Consider the following 21,874-nt stretch of genomic DNA (forward strand, 5'->3'; position numbering starts at 1 on the left):
AGGGCCCCCATGTCAAATCCTACTGCTTCTTGTTTTTGTGTGGCCCTCGAGCACTGCGCCAATAGATGAGTGTGGTGAGCCATGGAGACCAAGCTTGGGGGGCTCCCTCCACCTGTGTCAGGCCGACTCACCCACTAGGCACAGTACACACAGGGCCTAGGATCCACAAGACTTTAAGGGGCCCATACGAATATTTTAACTTAATTTAACATCTGAAGGAAAGCATGTAGTCCAGCCTGGATTTTATTTGTCTTTATACCAACACAGTTATAGAATATAATCTTTAAGATGTGTTTATGGTGGAAGTGCTCATGAAGGTAAAAGTGCCAAGGGCCCATGAAAGTCATAAGTGGCCCTGGTCCCTGTTCCCCTTTCTACTCCCGGCACCAGACTCCCTGGCTGGTGGCCACATCTTACTTCTGCCCACACTGGTCACCACTTGCATGCTGGAGACTTTGCTGTTAACAAATGCTGGGACCAAGCAGTAGAATCCCAGTCCAGGTGTCGGCAACTTGGCGAATTGCCTCCCCTCTGACCAGTGGCCCAAGCTGAGATGACTATGTTCCAGGGTCTAGGTGACACTGGCAGAGTGAAACCAACTGTGGCAGCCAACACCCACCCCCACTCCCCTGTCCCTCAAACCTCTCCTCATCAGGCCAGTGGCTCTTTGTCCTGAAAATGTCTCCAAGCTGATGGCACCTGAGCATCAAGTTGTCCACTGCTGGGAATGGCCCACCCCAGGCAGCGGTGGGGCAGGCGTTTTCTCTTCTGTTATATAAGAACCTACATGATAATCTCTAATTTGGCCCTTGTCCCAGAAAGCCTAAATCACTGGTCCTTTATGGGAAAAGTTTGCCAATTTCTGCTCTAAGGAAAATATGTCCCCTCTCTCCTGGACCATTTGCCACTGGTATGATTTGGTGGAAATTGGAAAATGTGCTACGGTGTTCAGCTCAGGAAAGAGGGCTTAGCCATCCCAACCCTAGGACAATGGCCTGAGGTTTGTTGGTTGCCAGGTTAGAATTTTTACTAGCTGGAAGACAAACGAAGGCACCTATCTCGGTGACATTCCAAGTTGGCCCCAGTCATCCCTGCCTGCAATTACTCACACCCTGGTGGAGCTCCCATCCACACCAGACAGGCCTCATTTGCGTAAGAGTCTTTGAACTGGAAGTTGGCCTCCAGCCACAAATGCTACTTACTATTAAAATCTATGTGGTTACTTTATCTTAAATCCTCAGGCGCCTATAGAGAGAGGAGAGAAAGGCACATGCACGAGATAAAAGAGGCAAAGTAGAAACTTCCACCTGGTTGTTCTCATCAGAATCACTTGAGCTTAATCAATGCTTGAGCCCCACCCCCAAAGAGTCTGATTCGATTGGTCTAGGTTTGGACTTGACTAATTTACATTTTTTTAAAGTCCCAGGTGATTCTAATGGGTGGCCAAGGCTGCAAATTTCTGGGCTAGGGATTTATAAGAAATATATATTTGGTCATTCAGGTGACCAAAGTATACTTCTCATATATATTTGGTCTTCAATTGCAGTTCCCGGCTCACAGTTCCCCAAACACTTGGGATTTCCTGAGCACTAAGAGCAGTGGGATCATCTTTTGTCATGATGTTTGGTCTCTTGTCCTCAGTTCCGGAAATTGTTTCAGAGCCATGAAGGTGAAATGAGTGTCCTGTTGTTCATAACCAGCCTCTTCCCACTACAACTTGGTTTGTTAATGAGATGACTTTTGGAAAGCACCTAAGGATGGAGGCTGGTTGCCAGGGGAACCAACCAGGTCATTAGACCCACCCCCTGACTTCCGGGGAAGGAAGAGAAGCTGGAGGTTGACTTGATCACCAGGGGCCAATGATTTAATCAATCATGCCTACTTAATGAAGCCTCCATAAAAACCCAAAGGACGGGGTTCAGAGAGCTTCTGGGTTGGTGAACACATGGAGATTTGGAGGGAGGGTGGCACGCTCGAGCACAGAAGCTCTGCACCCCTTCCAATGTACATGCTCTAAGCATCTCTCCCACCTGGCTGTTCTTGAGTTATATCCTTTTATAATAAACCTGTAATCTAGTAAGTAAATATTTTCCTGAGTTCTGGGAGCCCTAGCAAATTAGTCAAACCCAAGGAGGATGCTGTGGGAACACCTGATTTATAACCAATCAGTGAGAAGCACAGGTCTTGCTTCTGGACTTGCAGTTGGCATCTGAAGTCAGGACACTCTTGCGGACTGAGAATCTGGCGTTAGAACTGAGTTGAATTTTAGGACACCGAGCTGGTGTTGGAGAATTGATTGGTGATGTGAGGGGAGACAACCCTCCCCACCCCAAACACACTAGAATTGGTGTTAGAGTTGGAATTAGACACTTCCTTAGCACAGGGGCCTTCTCCCACTGTGTAGTCAGTGCTATTGACATGACGTCTCTCTAGGTGGCTTTCGGTCCCTATATGCAACTTCCCTGCCATCTGTCTTTTTGTGCAATAAAAGTATACTACATTTAGCATTGTTCTATGCAAAGCTGATGGTGCTGTTCACATGAGGAATTACAGTATTGAAGAATAAGATTAACATAGGTTTTCTTTCTCTCTCTCGTGTTTTTAAACCATACCCATTAACAAGTAGACAGAGTATTATACGCCCTCGGCTGTGAGCTCTCGTGGCATGCTGTACTGTAAGCCTTGGATCAATGAGCACTCGTGATTTGTTTTTTCATTTTGAGTTATGAAGGTCACTGTGTTCATTTCCCCACGGTGTTCATGTTCTCATGGCAATAGCTGTCAAAAACCATGCAAGTGACAGTGCTGGAGGTGCCACAAAAGTGCCAGGGGAGAGTGTCAGCTGGCTTTCAAAATAAACATCTGCAAGGAACTGGATGAGGAAACGGCAGAATCCACAGTCAAGTAGGGAATGCTAGAACCTCTCTGACTGATAAGCATCAGAGCACACAGGAGGAAGAAATTAAAACTGAATGGTAATTAGAGGAAACTGTAACCGGAGATTTGTCTCAATTTCAAGGGATTTAAAGAGAATGATGTCATAACACACCTCCTTGAGCCCAGTCTGAATTGCTTTGATTTAGATAGTGTAACCTAATGGTAAGGATTCCAAGTTGCAGACAGCAGAATCCATTGTTGTTACTAAAAGCAGAAATACGTTGATTACAGGGTATTTGTAAGGAGCATACAGAACTTCTGAGAAGTACAAGGAAACAGATGGGTTGCTAGTAGCCAGGAACAATGCGGCTAAGAGTTCTGAGTTCTAGAAGAACTGTTCTAACAGAACGGTTGCCACTGCCCACCACCCCACACTCTGGACACAGGAAACCAGGCAGTAGAACCCCATTCCCAGCTACCGGAACCCGACTTCCCAATACAGCTCTGCCCTGTATCCCTCACTCCCACCTTCCCAGGCTCATCTTCTGTTTCACACAGGTGCCTCTGTTTGGCAGAGCTTCAAGGAAGTCTGGGAAAGTGGTTTCTAGTTTTTCAGGCCTTACACCTGAGGGAATGAGGGGCCAATGGGCAGGGTCTGCCACAGCTCCATTTCCAGGACACATCCCCCCTATTCCAGAGAAGATCTGGATTCCCCTAAATGCCTGTTAAATGACACATGTTGATTTCAGGAATGAACGAATACTTCAAAACCCCTCGCAGTGCTCTGTTTCTGTGGTGTCACCATCTTTGTTCGGCAATATTTGTTTTACAACTATTTGAATTTGTACTTCCCCTTGTTATTTTTTTTCACCTTAAATGAGTAGAACACAGAGAAAGGAGAGTAATGATATTTGTGATAAGAAGCATAGGTCTCATAAAACTGAAAAAAGCCCAAGAATACCACTAAACAGTAAGGACATTCCTTAAAAAACTAAACATAGAGTTACCATGTGATCCAGCAATCCCACTCCTGGGCATATATCTGGAGAAAACTCTTAATTTGAAAAGATACATGCACCCCAATGTTCATAGCAGCACTATTTACAATAGCCAAGACAAGGAAGTAACTTAAATGTCCATCAACAGATGATTGGATGAAAATGATGTGATATATATGTGTGTACACACACACACACACACACACACACACACACACTGGACTACTACTCAGTTATTAAAAAGAATGAAATAATGCCATTTGTAACAACAGGAATGGACATACAGATTATCGTACAAAGTAGAGTATGTCAGACAAAGACAAATACCATATGATATCACTTATATGTGGAATCTAAAAAAAATGATACAGGTGAACTTATTTACAAAGCAGAAACCGACTCACAGACATAGGAAACAAACTATGGTTACCAAAGGGGAAAGTGAGATGGGGGAAGGAATAAATCAGAAGTTTGGGATTAGTAGATGCACACACTACTATATATAAAATAGATAAATAACAAAGACCCACTGTACAGCACAGGGAATTATACTCAATAGCTTGCAATAACCTATAATGAAACAGAACATATATGTATAACTGAATCAGTATCCTGTACACCAGAAACTAATACAACATTGTAAATCACTCATACTTCAATTAAGAAAAGATTACCAGTAGTCCCCAAGGCAGTCAGCCTACAGCCTCAATGAGCCCCTTATTGGGACAAAAAGATCAACTGCCTAGCCACATGTAAAGAACATATTTAAACTGCCGAAACTATATCATTGAAGAACATGTCTAATGAACAAAATGTCCTTAGGAGTTTTACGGTCTAGTTTACATTCCTGGGAACGGAAACCCCCTTGTAAGATGGAGGGCTGGTTTTAACTTTTGCACGTGCTCACTTGGATGCCTTTTCCAGGCTCCATTAACGTCTGAAATGCACGCACGTTCCAGTCTACAGAGGAGAAGGAAGAGAACAGGTGTGCCGGGGAGGAGAGGGCGGAGCCGTCCCCTGAGTGCCCCGCCCCGCGCCCCCCACGTCGGCCCATCAGCTGCCGGCCCAGCCCCTCCGGAGGTACCAGGGCCTCGCCCAGGACGCGGATACGCCCACGCCCTCAATCCTCCGTCCTTTTTTCCTACCCCTGCTGGTCCCAGGGCCTCCCTGGCTGGCTGGGAGTGAGGTGAAGACGCCGGGGAAGGGCATCTGGCCGCTGAGCGGAAGGCGCCGTCCTCACCACGGTAAGGAGGGGGTTGGAGGGGTATGCGGGGCGGGAGAGGCCTCGGCGTGGCTACGGCGTGCAGGGCGCCACGGGCTACCCAGAGCTGGACGTCTGCCCTGTGTGTGCCCCTTCCTTGTTGGCTACGACGAAACCTCTTTCCATTTATGATGTAGTGCCTTCTCATACTTATAAACCAATTTTCCCCCGTGTCATTTCCATTTGAAGGACAGTAGTGATTTCTAACAGAGCATGGAATCTTACATTGCTGTGGAAGCCACCAGCATGCCCCATGAGAAAGACCTTTGTGAACAGCAAACTACTGGCCCTACAGCTAAATTCTTTTTTTTTTTTTTTTTTAAGAAGTTGTTGGGAACTTCTCCAAATAACAAAAAGTGTTTTAATTGGGGGCCAGTGGAGTCATTACTGGGGCTAGAGGGCCAGCCTGTGGCTAACTGTCAAAAAATGAGGTCCTTCCTGCAATTAATCTTTTCATCCAAAGAGCAGACAGGAACACCAGGGCAAATTTTGCCAAATATCTGCTCAGAATGTTCAGTTGGCCTTCCAGGCTGGATTATTTAAGTATCATCAGCGTCACCGGGGAACTTACTAGAAATGCAGATTTTTAGACCCACCCCAGATCTATTGAATCCCAAACTCTGGGGGTGAGGCTAACCACTGGAGTTTTAACAAGCCCTCCAGGTGATTCTGATACCAGGTAAAATCTGAGGACCACCAGACTAGACCAGTTAGGTAAGAGAGCATCCCTGGGCTGGGCTAACATACAGTTTGTACTAATTGCTATTGATTATAATTAATCATAGAATTCACTCATTAATTCATGCAGCAACTATTGTATTTCATTCATTCAACAAAGATTTATTGCATGTTTAAAGGGCAGCAACAAAGCTCATGTCATTGGAGCAGAGTAGTCGAGGGGGAGAGTGGAAGAAATGAGTTCCAAGGCAGACAGGGGCTGGCTGTGTAGACAGCAGACCTTGATGAAGCATGGTGTGTCATGGGAGCCACTGGAAGGTACGGAGCAGAGAAGAGATAGGTAAGACTGTCTTCATATAAACAATCAACTCCAGCTACAGATCCGAGAACAGACAGTGGTGGAGTAGGAGACAGATAAGGAGCTAAAACAAAGCTCAGCAGAGGGAGAGTGGTGATCTGGACTGGGATGTAGCGGTGAAGGTGTCCAGATGGCTGGATCCTGGATTTTGGAGGTACAGTCAGCAGGATTTATAGATGGGTTGGATGTAAGATAAGACCAAGGAAAATCTAGGATGACTCCAAGGTTTTGTGCCTGAGCAAAACTATGTTTAGTGAGAAATAATTAAGTGCCTACTAAAGATACACTTAAGATGTATCTCACAGTTAAAGATCAAATGTTTTAGTGGCAAAGACCAATTAAATGAAGATTATGGGTTGTTTTTCCTTCCACACAATTTACCTAATTGTTTGTTTTAGTTAAAATATTTCATTTTCTTTTATAAAAAAATGTGTTTCAATTTCAACAAGTAGCTTGGAATTTCAGACAATACTTTCGTACACCGGTATCTCCAATGAAGGTGGGGTTGTACTTGAGGTAATCAAGGGCTATTCTTCATATTAGAGGTAGAAATAGAACTCCTCCTTTATCAATTTGCCACTTTTGTGCTCTCTGCAGTACCAATTAGCAGCAATTATGTGCGCCTGCAAACATACATTTTAATATGTAACAGAGCCATGTCCCCGCCCCCACCCCCACTTAATTCAGCAGCCAGACTCCTGGCATCCCCTCAAGCATTTGGAACTCAGGTATGAATTCCCAGACTACACTCAGCAGCTTAAGTGATGTGTCTAAAATTAAAGTTAATGAGTTAATAGGCTTAATTATTTGACTTCCTCTGGCAACCTTCCATTCTTCCCAGGTTTAATGCAGTTCAGTGAATGGCTATTGGGTGCTTACTACAAACAGGGCACCCGGTGAAGCGGTAGCAGAGAACAGACCACAGTTCCATGTGGGGGTGTGGGGAGCCGACATGCTGACTGTAGCCAGGAGGGGGAAGCGGGAGAATCACCATCTCAGAAGGCTCAGAGCTTTTGAATTAACGCTAATAACAGCAGGTAATTAAATAGCCCCCTAGGCTAGATTACAGACAGCACCTGCCGGTGTCTGAGGTTTCCTGACAATGATTCTGAGTCATAAAATTAAAAAAAGTTGTTAGTAACTCAATTTCCTATGACGGAATTATATGACATTTTAGAAAAAGTTTAATCAAAATAATTAGGATTGAACATAAAGGCGTTGTTTTTAGTTACCTGAATGATTAATTAAATCTAGACTATCTTGTTTCCATAAGAATTAATAGGATGTTATTACAAATGTGCCTGGAAAGTTCTATTAAGGAAGAATTTGAAAACTGACTGGCCAAATGGATGTCTAGTCTTTGAGTCTTTTGGATCTTTTCACATTAATGGGCTCCAGGCTAGTCAGAGGTGTAGATGTGGAAATAGAGTAATTGCTAACTTTTTGTTATCATTACCTTGCATTTTTAAAAAATTTTGACTATGGAAACTTTTTAATACATACAAAAGCAGCAGAATAGCGTAAAGAACCTTTATGTACTCATCACCCCCTGACCAATCCCGTTTCATCTATTCCCACCCACACCCTCTCCTGCATTATTTTGAAGCAAATCTCAGACATCACATAATTAATCATAAATGTATCAGTATATATATCTAACAAGTAAGGACTCTTAAAAAAAAAAAGTCCCCCAAATTCCATTATCATATCTAAAAAATTAACAATTCTTTAATCAAACTTCTAGTCAGAGTTCAAATTTCCAATCGCTTCATAAAGTTATAACTTTTAAAAGGTTTATTTAATAGAATTAGGCTCTATATTGGGTCCCCACCGATATTGATATGTCCACATGTCCCTCTCCCTGTCACCTCTGCCCTATTCAGTACTTTTTAATTGAAATGAATTTGTTGAATGCAGCGGGCCTTTTGGCCTGGAGAGTCTCCCCCAGTCTAGGTCTTGCTGATTACAGCTCTCCAGTTGTATTGTGCATCTTGTATTGTGTTTCAGCTCTCCTTTGAATTTCTTATAAATTGGTTGTTGGAACTACAGGCTGGTTCAGATTCAGGTTCAGTGTTTTTGCAAGACAATTTCCCAAGTAGTGGTGTATTCGAGCAGGAGGCTCTTCATGTCTGACTGTCTCTCTTTTTGTTGTGACAAGAGGTGTTGACTCTCAATACCTAGATCCTTTGATACATTAAGGTTTATCAAATGGTGGTAGTTTGATTCCACCATTCCTTAAACTGCACTGAAACAAAGAAAACGCCCTTCATTTACTATTTGCTTAATCAATGGTTGAGTTCAGACAGAAAAGCAGGGTAAATGCTTGATTCTTTCTTTATTTACTGGTTTTCGAAATACTGGGTTGACTTCCTCGCATCCTCAAACAGGAACATTATTACATTTCTTTTTGGTAACACTGTTAATTCGTGGTTTTAAATATATGTGATGTGTTTTAATCCATTGGAGTTTTTATCTTTATTGATGCTGAGATCATTCCGTCTTTGACCAGTGGGAGGCTTCTCAAGTTGGGTCTCGAGTCCTTTTGGGATGACCCAAGTCATCTTTGAAAGCATCCTTACTCTCTACTATGACAAGATCTTCCAGGCTCATCTCATCTATTTCCTGGAGCCAACAATTTCTCCAAGGACTACTGACTCCTTTTACTGGGAAATGGTATCTTGAGATCTATTAATTATGTATTCATTTTATGATGTTTTGACATCTTGGGGAGCCTTGCTGACTGGGAGGAGACTGCTTCTCCTAGGGCTAGTTAATTCCTAAAGTAACGACTCACCTGCAGAATTACCTTTCATATGCAAACCAACCAGCCCTGAGCCTATACCCTCAGCCACCTTCTATATATAACTCACATACCAAACCAATATTACCCCTGCCCTAAATCAACCCGGGGCCAAGTATCAGACAACTCAAGACCACCCCGTAGCCAAGAGCCCACCAACATTATTCAGACTATCCAGTCCTAAACTGTTTCTGCCTTTTCCCACAGAAAACACAGTAAAGGCTCTGGACCGTGCTCTCTCCTCACTCCTGATGCCTTTTGACCAAACCTGGTGCTTCCCCACGTGGCCCAGCATGGTGTGGCATGCCCCTGCTCTTGGAAAATGTGAGTAATCAATTCTTCTTTCAATGGCATTACCTCTCTGTGTTATCACTCAGTCACCTCCATAAATTAATATTCTAGGGGTCTGTTTTAACACGTGAGACCACAGTCTGGAGGCTTGGAATGCTCATTGGTTCAGAGTTGGCCATTATTTCCAGGTCTTTGCCAAGGACAGAGCTAAGAAATACATTCTGAATTCATCCTGATAGTTCCCATTCAAAATCGGAACCATAGGGGTTTTACTAGACCTCTGCTGTCCTACGCTTTCCTCCGTTACTCTGCGAGTGGAGAATTACAGTGTCACGTGTTGTATCGCTTTATCAAACCACAGCACACACACGACAATCTCAGAATAACAATTCTGCCTGCAAAAATAGGAATACATAGCTTAATACTTGGCACTTCTTTTCTGTCCTCAGGGTATATCCAACCAGGGATGTGCACTGAATTTACCGGGTTTACAGCCACTTAGTGGAGTTCCTTCTTTGGGCAGTTATTCTCAAAACGGATTTATTTTATTTTTTACTTTTGAAGATGACTTTAACATTTTTGAATGTTATTTTACAATTATGTAAATTATTTACATGGCTCTAAAGTCAAATTTACAAATGAAGTTAAGGGCTGAGACGCCTGGCTTTTCTCCCTGTCTTCCTCCTCCCCTGTGACTCTGTGCCCTCTGACCCCATAGGTAGCCATTATTTAATGTTATTGGTTATTCTTCCATTATTTGGTTTTTAATACAGGTATATATGTTTAATATTTTATATATTTAATATGGTTGCACACTCTTTACACCTTTCTCTATATTGCTTTTCTCACTTCACGGTGCATGGTGGGGGTCTCTCCGCGGGAGCATTTGGAGATCTTCTTTATTCCTCTCATGTAGAAAACCGCCAACCGTGATTGAGTGCTTGGTTTACCATGCGCCAGGCACTGTGCTAAGTGGCTTGCACAGGTTACCCCATGTAATCCTCAGAACAACCCAGTGAGGTTGGCACTATTACAATCCCCATTTTACGAACAAGCAATTAAAGGTTAAGTAATTTGTCCAATGTCACCCAGCTGAAAAGCAGTGAATAATCTTTTAAGATAGAGGTAGAAAAAATTTTTTATTGAAGGCTAGTTGATTTACAGTATTGTATTAGTTTCTAGTGTACAGCATAGTGATTCAGTTATATATATATTCTTTCATATTCTTTTTCACTACAGGTTATTATAAGATATGGATAAATTTTATGTCTACATTACACGTGTACTTCTTTCTCTCTGGTTGGACATAGAGATAGAGAAGCCATTTATACCAGTGAATTAGTAAACATCGGTGCCCCAGAAAACTCAGAAGCCCTAAACAGTGTATAAACAAGGACTCAGAGAGACGTTTCCATGGATGCAGAGGGCTTATCAAGTAGGCAGAGAATTTACACAGTCCCATAAAATAACTTGAAAACCATTTTTAAAAGTTATTCTAGCATGTGGGGAAAAAAAAATCACTGTGTAGATTAATTATGTGTACAGATGACTAGGTAACTTGGAATCAGTGAGAAATCAAAGTAGACACAAGTCATCTTGGGATGGTCAGTTCTTTGGACACAGAACCAGAAACATGTCTGTAGACATACTCCGTCTGTTTCTCCATCTTGTTGTTGTTCTTTTTGTTTGTTCTCTCACAACAGAGTCTTTCTGCCATCGGCTGCAGCTGGCCGCTACCCCAGGGTGGGTGGCCAGGCTGTAGAGAAAGGGGACTGGATGGCTGGTGAGCTGGGAAGACACCCCAAAGAGTACCCATCGCAGGCTTTATATTCTAGTTATTTGTATCTATATTTTCACCTTTTCAAAAGATTGTTAGCAAATTTAGGCAGGCCCTCCTACATGCATTCCTGTAAACCTTTTCTCATCTCAGCGTAGCTAATGGACCAGGAGGGCACTTGACCCAAAGGGAGCCAATCACACTCTTCTGTCGGAATTTGCAGTTAGGACCAGAGATGCGGAGTGGCCTCTGCTGGACACTCCTGATTCCTGCCCCCACCGACACGACTCAGTAACAGACCAGCAACTGAGCAGTTCCTCTCCTTTCTTCTTTTACCTCCTACCCAGTTTCCTCCTGATCAGTAGATTTACTGCAGATCATGCTTTTTTTTACTTCTAAAATAGACCTCAGGTTTGGCTTGATATCTCCATCCCACAGCTGGCATCTGTGTGGTCTCTGCTGTCTTTCACCTGGACGCCTGCAGCAAGTTCCAAATTAGTGCCACTTTTTCTAGAGTGATCTTAAGATGTGAATTGGAGTAAGGCTCATCCCTGATTAAAATGTTCTAGGAGTTCACCCACTCCTGAACCAATCACTATGGTGGTGGTGGTGATGGTGGTGAGAATGGAAATGTGTTGATCCACCTAGATGAATAAGAATATCGAGATGTTTGCTGGGCTTATAAGCAAGAAGCTTTGTCCTCCTTCTATTGAAGCAGCTGAATGAGAACTCCTCCCTCCCTTGAGCTGTACGCTGTGAAAGTGTGTGATTTGGGACTGCTGCAAACCATTTTGCTACCATGTAAGGGGAAAGCCTGCTGTATCAGTCGAGATTCCAACAGGAAACAGAAGGCACACTCAAATAGGGCCGTTTGAGGAGCAATTAGTTTTGACAAAGGTAGGAGCAAGGTATAGGGAAAACTCAGAATAGTGAATTATCTTGGGGCCCACAGAGGGTGGTTAATTGGAATGCAGGGACAGTGAGTGCTGGATGGAGGACATCCCTCCTCACTGGGAAGGATGAAGGCAATCTGTGGTGTGCCCCAAGAAAGACAGAGATTTAATAAACACCCTAACCATCCTCTGAGTTCTTGCTGGTCCCAGATTGGCCAAACCCAGATGGAAGTCAGAGAGCAGAGGAGCCCATGAATGTAATCCAAGTCAGCCTCCAAGGGCACTGAGCAGCATGGAAAAGCTTCTGGAAGGCGAGTCCAGAACAGGGAAGATGCTCCTTGGATGTTTGGCAGATGAAGGCTGCACTTGCTTTTTGCAACATAATGGACTCCATCTTGTGGTCATACTTGAGAACTGCACTGCTGCCCAAGGGCAGCAGGACCACCACCCACTCTTTCCTAGTCCTTCCCACACCTCTAGGTCTCTTAAAAAAGAAAAGTATACCAAGATAAAGTCTACCCCACAGACTCTCAGGAAGACCTCTTAAGCCCAGTTTCTCTCAAACCACGTATATTCTTTATTCTCCAAGTCTCTACACCCTCTTTTATCCATATTATCAGTTCTCTTTACTTTCTTCAAAGCCACAATAGGCCAGGTGCTTTAAAAACATTTTCACATTCAGTCCTTACAGTAACCCGGAGACTGACAGATGTTACTCTGGCCATTTCAACAAGTGAGGAAAATCATGGCAAATAGGCTCAAAGCATTTCAGTAACTTGCCCAAGGCCATGCGGCTAATTAGTTGGGCGTGGTGGGGTTTCTAGGATTTGAACTAGGTCGATTAGATCCACAACACAGGCTTTTTCCAGCAAACCTCACTACCGCTTGGTTGACAGGAGGTTCATCTATTCAGGTTTTGAAGCTGGAAACTAGTGGGGTGCTGTTGGTTACTCTCTCCCCTTCACCGACAGGCAGAGATGGTTCACTGATGTCACCTCCTAAATGACACTGGAATTTGTCCCTTCTTCTTTGCCCACTGCCATGATCTTACTTTGGCCCATCCTCATGTCTCAGGTGAAATACTGCACTAGCCTCCTAATAGGTTTCCAGTCTCTCCCCCACCCACTCCACTGAAGAGAGGTCCTCGTTTTCAAATCCAAATCTGAAAAGGCACAGCCCACCCAGAGGACATCTAGGCCACGTGGATCCAGAGCCTTAAAAATGTCTACATCCTTTCAATCAGTAATTCTCCTACTTCTGTGAATCTATCTTCAAAAAAGAATCCCATATACAGAAAAAGCCAAGTGTAAAGAGATGGTCAGGGCAGTATTACTGAGGTCGTAAATTCATCCCCTACAACTTTTTTAAAAATCCAGTATGGAGTAAATTATCTAAGTCAAGTTAATTTCAACTCCAAACCAAGAGGAAAGTCTGTCTCAGACCATCCTTGGGAAGTCCTTGGAAGACCCTGCACTGAAGGGTCATCCCTGGTCACTGCCAGGGCCCCCATTGTCTCGGTTTACCTGCTTCCCTCAGTTCTAATAGCCACTAGCTTATCTGCAACCCTTGGGACATGTGGCTACTTGGTGAGGTTGGGGGTCCCTCACTGTTCCCTCTGAGGTCCAGCCACACTGTGGGAGCAGGACACAGGTCCTGGCTGCAGAGGCGCCTCGGCCCTTCCCCCAGCCAGAGGACTTCTTTTAGGCTGGGGGAAGCCCAGCAGCGCTTCTGCTCAGGTTTCCCTCAGAGCCATTTCCTGTCTCCTCTCCCCATTGCACACTCAGCCACCCAAGGGGGTTTCAACTTCTGAAAACAAAGCCAGGAAGGGAATGTTTTGTAGGCAACTTCTTTTTTCATCTTGCCACAAACCTCCTCTGAGAAAGTAAACACGGAGCCTGCTACCTGCTTGAGGAGGGGGAAGAGGTGAAAAGTGGTTGAAGGAATAGCTATATTAATACAGCAGTGGTCTTGGCTTTCCCAGCTTTCCTGTCTCTTCCATGCCTATGGAAATCTCTTTCCTGTGTGTGGCTTTCCCTATCATGTCAGTTGATTTAAATCAAATGAACTGCCAGATATTTCTTTAGCAAAGACGGGTTTATTCAAGATCAGCCGAAAATTGCAACTCAGGGTCTGCAACCAGGGGCAAGTTCCCTGCGGCAAGGGAAGGAGAACTCTGTTGTAGAGGGGAAAGGAAGTTAGGAGGGCCGCAGACAAACAGTCCATGGCTTTTCACTGCTGAGTCCCTGCCGGGAGAGGAGTCTTTCTTCTTCCTGTTGGGCTCCACTGTTATCACAGGGCATGAGAGCTCTGCCTTCTGGTCTCCTGACTATTTAACTGAGGTTTCTGTTTTTAATTTTTTACATGTCTACATGACCAGCTATCCCCTCTTCCCCTCCGGCCCTGACTTTGAACTACAGCCCCATGTCTCCCACTGACCACAGTCATCACCTAGACATCTCACTTTGACTTACGTCCCAAATCAGCCTTTAGCCCAAGTCAGCTTCCTCTGTGCACACCTTACTTCTATCAGTGAGACCGAGGTGAATAGGCCAAGCAAAGTTCCTTTCTTGACACTTCAGAAGCTTCAGGATGTCTGCCAAAGCCCCCAGTTGAGGGGCTCTTTTGCAGAAGTCGTCCTGTCTGGCATCACCTCAGAGGCACATGAATGGACTGGGAGGGGGCCAACTAAAAACTGTCACTCACTGTCTGGTTCTATGAGAATGAAGCCACTGAGCCACTGCAGTTGCTGGCCTTCAATACACCCTGAGAGGCGTTTAGGGCAGAGATCAGGCATAAATGCTTTCTGTGCTCTGGGAAAAACTGGTAGAACAGGCCTTCAGAGAGTTAGCTGTTTTCAGAAGGAGATTCTATGAGCCCAACTTCTTACATCTTCTCATATCTAGAAAAGCACTAAAATCATTAATGGAGACATCTGCTCCTCGTGGCTAGCAGCAGCCTTCTGCCAAAATGTGTGCTTGACTGCACGTATCCCCCTTCACTAAAATCACATGTATACTGACCTTCCTTCCTGCTTCTTCAGAGCAGTTCCTCAGAGCTATCTGAGAGGCTGTCTCCCGGGCTATAGTCCTCATTTTGCCCTGAATAAAACTTAACTCGCAGCTCTCATGTGCATTTTTTTTTTCCAGTCCGTGAGAGAGATCAGTCCCATTGTATGCTAGTGGCCAGACTAGCCCTTCTGAAGTAGCTTAAAGTGAAAACAGTGACCAGCAAGAACATCCTCTATTAAGATCATCTCTCTGGGGGCTTTAAAGAGACACAGACAGATGGGACCGAAACTGACAGGAGAGTAAAAGTTGAAATGGAGATATAGAAAGTAGTTGAACTACTATAGTGATGTCAACTGAAAAAAATGCACAGCTTGAAAGTTGAGAATTATGTTTTATCGATGGAATTACTGAGGACTTAAGCCCGGGATATAGCTTCAGGGACTCTTCTGAAGAGCCCTTCCTCTGTTTTATGTCCAAAATCAACTTTTACGCCAAGCCAGCTTCTCCCTTAGAGAAAACTCTAAGGGAGGAGATTTTGCAAAAACAAAAACAAATGAACAAAACCACCCAGGTAGATGTAACATAAAAGATTACTGCTAATTAAAGAAAACCAGACATCTGAAGTTAATGAATTTAGTACCTTCCTGTGTATAGGAAGATGAGAGTCTGGGCTTATTGAAATTACTCCTTTGACATGCACCTTAACTGTCCAGGGCCAGTATCTTGGTTTTTCTCCATCGTGTGTCCCCTCAGGGTAAATCTTATGGGGGTGATGAACTTGTCTAAGTATCCACTGTACTTCCTGTAAGCAGGAAGTTAGGTTAAATATTTCTGGAAAGAATACTTTTTAGGAGGCATGTGTTTGATAGTCCCATTATTACTGACTTTGACCCCTTGGTTATGATGGTGACTGCTTGATTTCTCCTTTATAAATGCATAACTTTCTCCTTGTAATTAGCAAGTAGCCAGTGGGGTGAAGCTTAGAATCTGTGTGAATATCCTTTTCCCTGACAGTCTTTCTCCCAATAGTTAAGCATCTGTTAATAATCCTTGACTTGGTTAATTATGATATTGGCGTTGCAAATGGTAATGTCTAATCTTTCATTCCCTGTACATTTGTCATTCTGTAAAGGTGAAATTTTCTTTTTCTCCCTTTTTTCCTTATGATTTGCTTGGAAATTGTGATGGACTCATTTTTAAAATCATTATAATCAATTAACATTATTCTTTTGGATGTACAGATTGTCCCAAATTTGTCCAGTGAGAAACTCTTTCACGCTGACTCCTGTATCCATTTTTTAAGCTTTATTGAGATATAATTCATCTACCATATGTACCGATTTACAGTGTGCAATTCCATGGTTTTTAGTTTACTCACAGAGTTGGGTAACTATCATCATCATCAATTTAAAGACATTTCATCACCCCTCAAAGAAGCTGGTTACCCGTTAGTGGTCACTCCCCACTATCACCAACTCCCCCAGCCCTAGGCAACTGTTAGTCTGCTCTCTGCCTCTATAGTCTTGTCTGTTCTGGATATGTCACATACATGGAATCATAATATGTGATCTTTTCTTTTCCTCAGCATTATATTTTCAAGGTTCATTTATGTTGTGTAGCATGCATCAGTATTTCATTCCTTTTTATTGCCTAGTAACATTCCATTTTATGGATATACCATATTTCTATTTATCCATTCACCAGTTGATGGGCATTTGAGTTGTGCCCACTTTTTGCCTATTATGAAAAATACTGCTGTGAATATTCATGTACAAGTGTTTGTGGGAACATGTGTTTTAATCTTTCTTGGGTATATACCTAGGAGTAGAATTGCTGAGTCATATGGTAAATCTATATTTAACCTTTTGAGGAGCTGCCAGACTGTTTTCCAAAGTGGCCGCACAATTTCACATTCCTACTAGCAATGTGTGAGGTCCAATTTCTTTACATCCTTGCCAACACTTGTCATTACCTATCTGTTGTAGCCATTGTATCTCATTGTGGTTTTGACTTGCATTTCCCTGACACTGATGATATCGAGTCCATTTTCCCCAGGTAACTTTGGTTCCTTTCAAGAATTCACATATTTTATTTCTAGAAAATTTCCTTGTGTTATAGCTTTGTTTTGTTGTTATATTTTTCTTCTTTGGGGGCTGTGGTGTTACGGAAATTGATGCGGTCTCCTTAGGCCACTGGAGGTTACAGTGTTGTCTGGTGACTGGTCCTGACTATCAAGGGGATAGAGGCAGGAGGACTATGACTGGAACCCATGAGGTGTCTCCTGGGGCACCTCATCAGTCCCGTGCGCAGGGATGCAAGTTAATGGAAAGGTACTGTGCTACCTCCAGGCAGATCCTCAAGAATGAAAGTTTGGTTAACCTCACCAGGAAAGACTGGCCTGCTTGAAGGTCATGGGAAACCTGGAATAGGTACTGAAAATGGGAAATCATAAATGCCAATGAAGCCTCATTACCAGTTTCAAAAATGAGGATTTTAGCCTCTATTGATATTTCCTTTCTTATTGTATCATGTATAAACCTAGAGTTTCTAGCAATGTCCTTTTCTTTCATCTCCATTCTCTTCATAACAGTATTTAAAGTTTATCAGTGATAGTTAACTCTGAAATTTGGTCAAATTGCAATACTTGAGATAGGATGATGGTGAAACTTAGAGGAAGAATGGACCATCACCTACAGATTGGGACTTGGGGCCAGATACAATATCTGATGAGACTGAGCTGCCCTCCTTTGGGGAGGCATGAGTGCACTGTTGTTGTTGTAGGAAAGATGGTTGCATTGGGCAGCCTAAGAGATGGACTATAGTGCAGTTTCTTTTTACTCCCCAGCATCTGAATATCTTCTAACTTGGAGGGAGCCTCCCTATTTTGAGTCTTGGAAGGAGGCTGGGCCCCTCCTCCCACAATAGAAGCCAACAGGTCTAGTAGAATCCACAGTAGAATCCTTAAATTGCCTTGCCTGTTGATAGCTAGAACCCAGGCTCATGACCTAGAGCTGGACAAGCCAGTGGTCCTGCCCAAAACTTGAATCTTGAATGAATACCTAACATCACAGAAGTGTTTAAAAATAATTCTCGGTGGCACTAAAAGTGCAGGCATACAACCTAACTGGAACAGCATGAATGTTAGAACAGCATGGCTTTGGCTGAGTCTCCTGCTGCTTGACCTTCCTGGGTTTCTACCATTTCCAGACCGGGTCCCCCTAGCTTTTCTAGTAAAAGGAGTAAAACCATACACAGCTCTAGGCTTACTTTGTTTAAACTGAGAGACACCAGAGGAAAGAAAGAAACTCTCTCCCAGCCTCATTCTCTGCAATCCCAGACAAGTGTTGAAACCATCTCAGGTTGGCTTACATCTCTGAGGAGAGGAGGAGGAGACTACAGTTGGCCAGGCCTGGGCTCGATGCCTCCTCCTTCTCCATCCTTCCTGCCTTGGGTGGCCAGGGGAGTGTGATGCCCCTAAAGAATCATCTGATCCAGGGGGTTTCAGGCAATTCCTCAAAGGAAAGATTACTTGTCAGGCAAAAGCAAAAGATGCTCACCACACAAAATCACAGAATGTCGGGGCTGAAAGGAACCTCAGGTGTCATCCATCCTGTGCCCTCTTACAGATGAGAAGACCGTACAGGGTAGAAAATTATCAATGCTACACAGAGTTCAAAGGAGGGAGAGTGTGCAGCTGGTTGAGGAGATCAGGGTGGGATTTGACCCAAGACCTGACATACAGCAGGTAGACTGGGCTGGTTTTTTGCTGTGATCAGTACTTTTCTGCTCATAGTCTTTTTATCTCAAATTCTACCTCCCATAACTTCCTTGGCTTTTAGAGGCCTTATTCATTCGGCCTTGTTATTTTTCAAGTTCCCTTCACTTGGATGTGGTGCCCTGGTTTTATGCTCGACCTGGTTACCTGTTTGGACTTGGTCTCATTCTCTGTCCAGCTGGTTGTCTTGACTGGTAAAGGCCCAAGTCTCAGCCAGTGGAATTAGATGACTCCCCGAGAGGTCTTCTGTGTGTTCAGAGAAGACCAGGGGTCACAAATGCAAATACCTTCCAGCGTCAGGCAGGTAACAAATGTGTGAAGTGGCTGGCTGTTACTTAATAAAGAAGTGGTGTTTGTGGGATTTAAATTCTTATTTAAAAAGCAGAAGCGAAAAAAATCGATGTGCTGCCCAAATAAACCCATCTGCTAGTTTCTGCTCTTGCTGTCAGTTTGTGACTCTTGGGTTAGACACAACCTCCAGCTATCACAACAGGTTCTGGAAAACCTTTATCTCCTAAACTGCCTGGGGCCCATGAACTCCACAGTAAAGAATTTGTACGCTGGAATTCAGGCTGCCCACAGCAGGCATTCAAACATTTATAGACCTGTTTTACGAACTGGTGAGGCATTTAATGGAGGCCAGATTGCTGAAAGTGCCACAGGGCAAAAGCATCAGCATGCAGGAACAGCCTCTCTTCTCCACCCCAGCCTGGTGGTAGTTCTACGCCCCAGGATTCCGCTAAGCAGTAGGACCTGTGTCATTAAGCTCTTAGGCCTCATGCTGGCGAGAGCAGAGGGGAGGAGGTTGTCGTGAAAGGGTATGTGCATCATGGTTTCCCACAGGTTGGATCCCACTTCCCCTCGGATTCTATCGCCGGTTTCCCATTAGACCAGGCTGCTCAGAGAGTCGCTAAGCAGCTCTCAGCTCATCTATCTACACCTCTCCCATCCTTTCCTAGCCCGCGTAAGTTCCGCCTGTCCCCTAAAGCTGTCTTCAACCCCTGGCCCGGGGAACCTTGCCCTCCTCTGGTGCTCCTGCCCGGTGGCACCTGTTCAGGCTTCTGTCACTCGCCTGGTTATTTATATGCGAACGTAAACAAACGCACAAAGACTGTGGGTCCGCCTACCCGGCGGGTCCGCCTACCCGGCAGCTCCTCACCGGAAACATAGCCGTGCGCCCCACGCAAATGAATGAATGCATGGTTTTCCAGAAGTCAGGGTGCGGTCTACACACAAGGAGAAGGCGCCGCAGGGCACCCACCCCACCCACCTCGCCGCCCAGGACTACACGCCCTAGCATGACCCCGCGCGCCCAGAAAAAGCGAACGTGATCCGAGAGCGCGGAAGGCGAGGGAGGACAGCCTCCCAAAGAAGGTCCGGGCCCCCCCATAGGCTAAGACGGTGCCAGGGGTGGGCTCTTCTTGCAGCAGCGGGTTGCGCATTGGTTGAGCTTCCATACCGGGGGCTGGGATTGGTCGTGCTGCTCTAAGGGCGCCCTCCGCGCAGAGGCGGAGTGGACCTGAAGGGCGTGGCCGGCGCTGGGTCCCGCCCCAGGCGTTCCGGACTCCCGCAGGAGGGCCGCTGTATCCACCTGGGACCCCCGCCGCGGGGCTGCCGCATGGGCCTGTTGAGGCCGCGGGCACCGCCGCAGGCCCGGTCCGAGAGTCCTAAGCGTTCGAGGTGCGGTAGGTAGCGGCCGGGGCGCGGGCACGGGGCTTGGGGGTCCGCGGCGCCGGCGGCTGCGGCCCGGCCCCTTCTACCCTGAGGTCTGCGGGGTCCGGCCGGGTGGGCCGCGGGGCCTAGTGTCCCTCGCCAGAAAGGGCACAAAGGCTTCGCGGGGACAAGGGCGCCTCGTGCGAGCGCCTCCATTTTGCAGGCAGAACGGCGGGTGCGGGTCGCGGCCGGGAGGCGAGGCGCGGAGGCGGCGTTGGAATAGCTGGAGCGCCGCGAGGCGGGGCCGAGGGAGCGCATCCTCTCAGCCGGGCAGCTGCGCCGCGGGTCTGCCGCGCCGCGGGGGGACTCGCTTTCCCTCGCTGCCTCGCCCCGGGCTTGTCCTATTTACCCTGCGCGCTCGCCGGGAGTGAGGGGCCCGCGCTGCTCCCGGACCCGGGCTATCGCAGGACCCTCTCTCACCAGCTCAGGGTCATTCCAACTGTTAAGACGGAGACAAATGATGCATTCTGGTCGCCTTGAATGCAGCAGTCCCCGCTGCTTGGGGGAAAAAACAATTTGTCTCACTTTTTACGCCTAGAATGGCCACCCTTTCCAACTGTCATCGGTAGAACAGTTCTCAGCCTAGGGGCACAAGTCCAAAACCTATTTCAGGCCTTTTATAATTATGAGATTGGGTTCGGTATATTGTTTGTAATAAAAATTAACGGAAACCTACCAGTGCCAGAGCAGATTTGGATCTCACTGGGAATTAATTGCGGGCTGGGGGAAGGCAGGCAGGGAGATAGGTGGCAGTCGTAAATACCCTTACGTTCCAAGATCTGGGGTATGAAGGATGTTGGTAAGATGCATGACGAAATGTGTTGGGTCAAGGAGTCAACAGTCCAGGGCTTCGTTAAAAGAACTAGAGGTTAGCCTTCTCATCTTTGTTTCCTTCACCACCTGAGTCAGTCAGTTCAGGGCCACTCAGTAGAGAAGAGAGTAAATAACTCAGGAAGGCTTTTTAAAGCTCTTCCCCCACCCCACAACTAATTGTCACTCCTTCCTTTGAGCTACCTTCCGTTGCCTCTGTTTTTATACATCACACTGTATTGTGGTTTCCCCAGCCCCTAGCACAGTGCTTGGACTAGAGAAGGCCCTCAGTGATTGAAGGAAGCCAAAAGAAAACAAAAAATCAGCAGTGTAGTCAAACGTTGACAAAATAAAAACTTTAATTCCTTTAACTCGTTGGGCCAGTTATTCTTACAGGTGAGGGAGATAGTTTAGCTCTGGCTCTCTTAAGTCAAATCAGACTTTAGCTTTGCCAAGTTACCAGCTCTGGACAATTTATTTAACTTCTGTATGCCTCTGTTTCCTCTAAAATGGGAGTTAGAATAGTACCTACTCCATGGCTTCTGAAGGTTAAATAAAATACTGACATAAAGTGCTTAGCATAGTTGCTGGCACAAAGAAAATGTTCAGGAGCTGGTGGCAGTTGTTAGGATAAA

The 21,874-nt window shown here is 45.2% G+C and overlaps 1 protein-coding gene across 9 annotated transcripts in view; it reads left to right on the top strand.

Moving 5' to 3' along the window:
• The first annotated feature begins 4,953 nt into the window (after positions 1 to 4,953).
• CEP68 (centrosomal protein 68) overlaps positions 4,954 to 21,874 on the top strand; it is a 39,754-nt gene continuing 22,833 nt past the window's right edge. For 2 of the 9 annotated variants that reach the window (XM_074341230.1, XM_074341231.1), the window contains exons 1-2: positions 4,957 to 5,119; positions 9,180 to 9,296. In XM_074341230.1, the coding sequence (XP_074197331.1) occupies positions 9,276 to 9,296 (21 nt within the window). In that variant the 5' untranslated portion in view covers positions 4,957 to 5,119; positions 9,180 to 9,275. Of the gene's footprint in view, positions 5,120 to 9,179; positions 9,297 to 20,241; positions 20,402 to 21,874 lie in introns of those variants that run through there. The other 7 variants (XM_074341233.1, XM_074341237.1, XM_074341232.1 and 4 more) reach the window with 5 other exon arrangements.

The sequence above is a fragment of the Camelus bactrianus genome, chromosome 15 (genome assembly GCF_048773025.1).
Source record: "Camelus bactrianus isolate YW-2024 breed Bactrian camel chromosome 15, ASM4877302v1, whole genome shotgun sequence".
In the NCBI taxonomy this organism is placed as follows: domain Eukaryota; kingdom Metazoa; phylum Chordata; class Mammalia; order Artiodactyla; family Camelidae; genus Camelus; species Camelus bactrianus.